The sequence below is a fragment of the Etheostoma spectabile genome, chromosome 7 (assembly GCF_008692095.1).
Source record: "Etheostoma spectabile isolate EspeVRDwgs_2016 chromosome 7, UIUC_Espe_1.0, whole genome shotgun sequence".
Lineage (NCBI taxonomy): Eukaryota > Metazoa > Chordata > Actinopteri > Perciformes > Percidae > Etheostoma > Etheostoma spectabile.
In genome coordinates this window covers 2723631-2730823 of record NC_045739.1, presented here as the reverse complement: position 1 = coordinate 2730823, position 7193 = coordinate 2723631, and the positions used below count along the sequence as shown (strand labels likewise).

At 41.4% G+C, this 7193-nt stretch overlaps 2 protein-coding genes across 2 annotated transcripts; one reads left to right on the top strand and one right to left on the bottom strand.

Annotated features, from left to right (window-relative positions):
• Positions 1-94: 94 nt before the first annotated feature.
• Positions 95-3021, top strand: lmod3 (leiomodin 3 (fetal)). Its single transcript, XM_032520498.1, has 3 exons — positions 95-660; positions 776-2380; positions 2639-3021. Exons 1-3 carry the CDS (start codon positions 370-372, stop codon positions 2684-2686), a joined length of 1944 nt encoding a protein of 647 aa, XP_032376389.1. The 5' UTR covers positions 95-369; the 3' UTR covers positions 2687-3021.
• A 397-nt stretch (positions 3022-3418) lies between these two features.
• LOC116692316 (PRA1 family protein 3) lies at positions 3419-7140 on the bottom strand. The gene is made up of 3 exons (XM_032520501.1): positions 6857-7140; positions 6093-6310; positions 3419-4769 (listed from the first exon to the last, which is right to left on the bottom strand). The coding sequence occupies exons 1-3, from the start codon at positions 7036-7038 to the stop codon at positions 4594-4596; spliced, it is 576 nt and encodes a 191-aa protein (XP_032376392.1). The 5' UTR covers positions 7039-7140; the 3' UTR covers positions 3419-4593.
• Between the last annotated feature and the right edge of the window lie 53 nt (positions 7141-7193).

Genomic DNA, 7193 nt, shown 5'->3' with positions numbered 1-7193 from the left:
TGGGCGGCTGGGAGGAGCTCTGTGTGTAGAAGACAGGCCACTACCAGCCCAGTGAACATGATCCACCTGCTGCTGTCAATCCTACACGTTCCTTTGCCTGAAGCAACTGTCATCCCAAAAGATCCTGAAGGCCAGGCCAGCTGGGATCAGGGGCTGAAAGAAGAATTTTCATGGCTCCCTGCTTGTACCTTAAATATCTTCCATGCAGTTCACAGGATTTAATTTTAGACTCCACATGCGGTAGGAGCAAACGGTTCCTAGCTGAAGTCAAAGTCAGAGGCTTCTCAGTTTGCTCTTTTCCTGGGTCATAGATTGGACAGAAGTTGGCCTTACTTTTGATTTCATCAGAAAAAAGAAGTTTACGCAAATATGTCGAACAGTAAGAAAGACTGTGAGGATCTTAATGAAGAGGATATAGACGAGGATGAACTCCTTGCAATGCTTTCACCCGAGGAGCTTAAGGAGCTCCAGAGTGAGATGGATGTTATTATTGCCCCAGATGAGAGGGTACCGGTGGGGCAGAGGCAAAAAGACCAGACGGAGAAGCCTCCGACAGGGACGTTCGACCATAGATCCCTGGTGGGTTACCTCTACTGGGAGAAAGAGTCCAACCGTATGCTTGAGGAAGAAAGAGTGCCCGCTACTCTGCTGCCCAGTGAGGTAAGAAGTCAAACCCTTAAATGTTTAGGTACAAATCAATTTAGACTTAAATGTTACAGGTAGAATTAAAAAAGTGTTTGAAATAACAAACCTTGTCTGATGTTGTTTTTATCAGAAAGCTTTAAGGGAGGAAACTGAAAAGAAAGACAAGGAAGAAGCTGTGGAATATGAAGTAATAGAGGAAGTCATTGAGGAAGAAGCTGTAGATGATACAATTGGAGAGGAAATAATAGAGATCATTGAGGAAATTGTTGAAGAGCTTGATGAGAGGGATGACAATGATGAAAAAAGCAAAGGGGTGGATAAGGAAGATGAGGAAGAGGGGAAGTCACCTGTGAACAATGGCAAACATGAAAATATAGACAAACATGCAGACCATCTAGACATTAACATAGAAAAAGTGTCAAAAAACAATGCAGATGACAATCCGCCTTTTCCAGACACAAAGGAGAAGAGTGAGAGCGTAGCCCCAAAACACAGCACATCACAAGTTGAAGAGAAAGAGGAAATTACAACTACATACTCCTCGCTTCCCAAAGAGGCTCCAGAGGAGCCCAAAATAAGTGAAACCAATGAAAAGCCCCCGCCGAAAGAAGAGAGAAAAATTAACAAATTACAACTTCCAAAGCTGGCATTTAACAATATAAAAATGACATCAAGACCCTCAGGAAATGAGACAAACTTGGAGTCGACACTCGACAAAATCCGCAACAACAACCCGTCTATCACAGAGGTAAACCTCAACAACATAGAAAACATTCCCAAAGAAATGCTCTTGGATTATGTAAACGCTTTGAAGAAGAACAAACATGTAAAAACCTTCAGTATCGCCAACACTGGTGTTGATGAAAACATAGCTTTCAACCTGGCCAACATGCTACGAGAGAATCGTGGCATCACCACTTTGAATATCGAGTCCAACTTTGTAACTGGGAAGGGCATCGTCGCCATCATCCGCTGCCTCCAATTCAACGAGACTCTCACAGAGCTGCGTTTTCACAACCAGAGGCACATGTTGGGTCACCATGCAGAGATGGAGATCTCACGCCTGCTCAAGGCCAACCACACCCTTCTGAAGATGGGCTACCACTTTGAGCAGCCGGGGCCCAGGATGGTGGTGACCAACCTTCTAACCAGGAATCTGGACCGCCAGAGGCAGCTGAGGAAGGAGGAGCAAAAGCAGCAGCAAGTGAAGGAGCAGAGGGAGCTGATGCAGATGTATGAGAACAGCCTAAACCTACCGCCTGGTTTACTTGAGATGCTCGGCTACATACCGCCTCTAGAAGTCCTGCAGGAACATGGGCTTGTCCCACCCTCATTTGAACTGAGCACTGTACCTCAAACCCACCTCCAGACGGGACAGCCAGAGCCTCAGAAGCAGCTTAAACACAAAAGCCCTCCCAAACAACCCAGTGGAGAACCAGCAAACCCACTGAGGGACGTCCAGTTGAAGAGGACTCCCAAGAAACGTGACCCTTTCCTGGACCTGGACCCAAGGGATAACAGGAGACCAGAGAATGCAAGTTTCAAACTGAGAAAGACTCCCAAAGAGAAGGATGCAGGCAGTGGAGAAGTGGCAGATGAAAGAGAAAACCTGACTGACATAATTAAGACTTTGAAGCCCATCCCTCGCAGACGACTGCCACCTAAGGTTGATGTCACACCCCGCGACCAGCTCCTAGACGCAATCAAAAAGAGCAACGTGGCCTATCTCAAAGCTGTGAGTATTTAAGCTTAATACTGTGAGATCTATCAAGATGGGATCCTGTGTTTAGGAGTACTTAGAACATTTGACAAGTTAGGTTTTCTAACAGATTAAAAGGGGTTACTGTTGATGGTGTTAAATCTCTCAAAACAGAACAGCATTATTCACATGTTAGCCTATTATCTAACTTGTTTAACAGCTTGTAAGGTGTTCTAGTTGGTAGTATAGAAATCCAAGTCATCCTTTTATTCCTACCTTTGTTGTTGCTTGCAGGTGCCGCTCCCTAAAGTTCTGGAATCAAGTGAAACGAGTCTCCTCTGAGGCAGCAACTTCAGCCATTTGTTTTCTTCAACATACAGTTTTCTTTATTTTACATGTATTCTCAAATGCACTGTGCAAAATAAGACACATAGAACATACTGGCTGGTTGTTTCAGTCTTGTGTTGTATCACACAAGGTCTAACAATAAAGGCATCCAAATTAACAACACCCTATTTATTTACACTTTACCCTATCAAAATAGATAACCTTATCATCATTTGCTATTGCCATTGCTCATATATTTCTTAACATGTGCAAAGTAAATGATTTTTTAGTGTAGTTGTGTTAGATTAAATGCTAGATTTGCATTTGCCATAAAGAAATCTTCCACTTTTTGCCTGGGGATTGTTTTTCATTTAAATGGGAACTAAATGGATCCCTAGTGAATCATTGCAGTCACTCCCAGTTATTTTTCTTATTGTTAAAAGAAACACATTACTCAAAGAGAGATGAGTCAGAATCCGGAAAATCTGATTCCATGCGTAATAATAATCACACTGAATTAAACGATAGTATGTACACACTTGTGTGTGATATTCACTAGCTTGCTGTTCAGTAGTGTTATAAACAAGTTTTTTTTTAAATTTATTTCATTATTATTATTATTATTATTATTATTATATTCATCACTGCTTTGTTTCACAGAAAGATTTAACCCAAATAAGAACTTCATTTTGTGATACATAAATATGTCTATATATTCATAAAGTGACTCATTATGAAAAAAGACCACAACGTAAATCTGGTTATCTTTATTTTTTAGAGGCCAGCCATGTTTTACTTCCAGTTCTGTGATTTAATCATCACTTTGCAAAAATGAAAAAGTCACATAAAAACAGAGGATATATAAGATAACATCCATATACCATAGTCTTTCTGAACTGCCATTTGTGAAGGCAGCATGCACAAACTGCAGTTAATGTGCACATGTGGAAAAGCAAACAGGAAACAACTGCTCTTACTATCGGGAGTAACAGCATCGGAAAAAAACACCCAACGTTACAGACCAGGGAACAGGATTGGATCCCAATAGATAATAATAGCATGGGAAGTTAATTAATTTAATCTCTTATTTTGTCTCATTACCAAAAGTATGTACTTTGTATCCTATAGCCATTTTATACATTTCAGCATGCTATATTAAAAAAATAAAGACACATCAAAAATAACAACAAACATGTACATAACGTGACATAATATTCAAACAATAAAGCGGCACTTGCCATTCATTTTTCAACATTGCATAGCTGTGATCAGAATAGATACACTCAGGCCAGCCTGTATGGTCAGGAGCTGTGTGCACATCTCTTTTAAAGTAGGAATATTTCCACTCCAGGATTATTAGACAGGCCCTATAACCATGTCTACACAAGAAGCAAACTGGTCTCAGATCAGTATTGATACAGCTCTTGGAGTGACAAGATGGGAGTTATTGCAGCTCGCTGGGTGTTGGGTAATTTAAACATGCTTGTTTTGAGGTAGCAAACTGAAAGGATCTGATTTCTTCTTTAGAACAAACACAGTTGACAGTTAATCTAATAACAGCATACGATATTGTGTTCAGACATTCTGCTTCATTTTGCTAAAACAAATACCCAGTCATCATGTGGAACAAAGTGTGTCGTCGACAAGGGACAGGATTTGTTTTTGGAACCTTTTCGATGCCCTTTGGTAACCTTTGGTGCCTCTCAACATCCAATCCACGCTGTGATTGTGCAAATCGTGCTCTAAAATCTTACTATCCATCTGTGAGTTAAGTCAAACAAAAGTATAAGAGAATAAAGTCAAACAAAATGGATGAAAAGAATGGGAATGCAAACATTAGTAACTTTACATGTATAGAGGGGATAACAACTCAACAAATGGGACTACACTATGGAAATTATGACACATGTTTAACTAGAGCATTATTCCTTCAGTTTGCTTTCAATGAAATCCTGAATCTTGTTCATTTTCTCCTCCTGCTGATCCAGGAGGTCCATGATGATGCCCATGGGGGTTTTCTTTAGCCCGACTCCCTCAATCTTGTTCTCCAGTCGGTTCTTCATGTTGCGCAGTCTCAGGGAGGCATGAATCAGAATTACTACAGGAAAAACAAAGTATTATTAAGCAATAAAAACATACATTTCAGTGTCTTAATAGATCATTTTCTCTGGAATACATCTTGGGAAATAGGAAAACTAAATGTGATACTGTTGCAACTCAGACTTTACAGCAGGTGTAAGGACCGGCGTGTCTTTTATTCCCATGGCAGGCAGATACTGAATGCATGACATCAGTCAGTAAATGTAGTTCTGTCCAAATCAACAACCCATAGCAACCCGTCAACACAGGCGGGGGTGGGCGGGCCTCCTGGGAAGCGATCAAACGGCCTCATCTATCCGCCATTATGTTAGAGCTGCTACATTTGCTCTAACGATCCAACCCGTCAATTATCTAAAACCACTTTGCTGACTCCCTGACTCAACATTTGGTTAGAGAGTCGTAGCAAATCCCAAACTATACCTCTGAACTACAGTATACAGCTTGGTCTGTAATGCCGACTTCATTTTGCAATCTGTGTCATGAGTGAATGCATGTCAGTAATACTGAACATGCTGTTCAATCCCTACAGTGAGTCAGAAGGAGAGCGCTCGGAAAAACCTCAGTTTTTGCATCCCTGTGTGACTCACCATCTCCCTTTACAGTTTAGCATATAACATTACTCAACGAGTGCTGCAGTAACTTAAGATTCTAATTAGACAAGGCCAATCTAGAAATGTATTAAAGTAAAATGTTGTTTCTTAGGAGAAAAAGTATCTTTGTCGCATGTCTTAAACGTAAGTGTTGTGAAGCTGAATGCAAGTAAAATAACTGGTGTTAACAAGGCTTCTTATCAGATGCCTCAAAACTAGCAGATTTTTTGCATTATTGTGTCAAAAAAAAAAAAAAAAAAAATCACAGCATTGCATAAGATAAAAGAGAGAAAAGGATGCGTGGCTGATTGCTCTTATAACTTCGACTGTACAAAGGCCATGCCCTTGAATTACAGGAGGGAGGATGTGGAAACCTGTATTGATCATGGAAACAGCTGTTTGATGTTATCATGTGGCCGACATACCATATTCATGTGGTAACAATTAAAACAAAACAATAAAAAACCATCTCCATGACAACTGAACAAACTCCAGTTTCCACATGCCATGGACTCCATGTTCTTTTCATTCCACAGTGGGAATTGTTTTAGGGGACCATACAGTGCATTCATGTCATTTTAGAATACAGATCGTCAAATTAAATTGGTGGACAGTTACTATAGTGCACTATTTGGCATAGAGGGGGAGATTTTGCACCCAGCTTGAATATAATTATATAACTAAATTATTCATTCACTTTCTGAAAGTAAACAGAAAACCTTGTGACTTACACAGCAAAGGGAAGGTGATTCCGAAGATGAAGACCATCACGCCACCACACAGCGTCAGGAGAAAGTAGCTGGTGACCATGACCACGATGACAAACAGAGTGGGATTCTTCCTTTTAAAGTTCTTAACCATGGCCTGGTTCTCTCCTGCCCACACCGAACCCACGAAGACCAGAGTCACCACAGCTCCTCCCAGAAACATGCCAAATGGGTTCACAAACCTGAATATTGGAACATGAAAGTGACATTTGTATGTTCTCCAGTGGGTGTAGGCATGTTGCCTTGAATAGCACAACCTGGTGGTACCAACAACAACATGAACAACAATAGATAACATCCTGGATGCCTGCAGTAAGGCCTGTTCTCATGGCTGTAGCATGCTCTATTCAAAGAATACTACCAAACCAGCCTTATTTGTATAACTAGCTGCAGTGATAAGTGTGTGTAGGATCTCTAGATTCAATGTAGCTCAGTCAATGTACTCAGAAACAACCCTGGTAACACCAGTTTTAGTAAGGCTCTGTTGACTGTTTCCGTTGATAATATGAAGCACACATTCTTAGTTGCTGCTGTGTAGCTTAACTGCAATCGGCCAAGAAAGGTAGGCTACATATCTAAATACACAGGCTACGAGCTGTAAGGGCTCAGAATAAGTACAGAAATAGCCTGTGTGGCCAGAATGGGTGTGGATAGCTCGGTATGCAGGCTGAATAAACACAAAACCAGAGGTGCTAGCTTGGCTCCGTTCACAAGCTGCCAGGACTCACCCTACAATGAGGAAAACCACCAGCGCCACGGCGAAATAATTCGTCTGGTAGTACAGTAAATTACTGATCACTCTATTGTTCCACTTCGTTAAATCTCCAAACTCAGGTTTGGCGAACCGGTCCATTCCGGGGAAGAAATCATCCCAGGGTCTGAGAGGCGCCAGCTCCATCTTGGCTGCCATGTCTTCAACGTGTAGCTACTGAAACGACACACAACACAAACAAAACCCGTGCACGCGCTGCGTAATATTTGACAGGCCAGCTGATCACCGTCTAAGCGTGGAGGAGGGGACTCAAACAACATGCCGTACTCTCGCTTAAGATCTCGCGAGAGCCA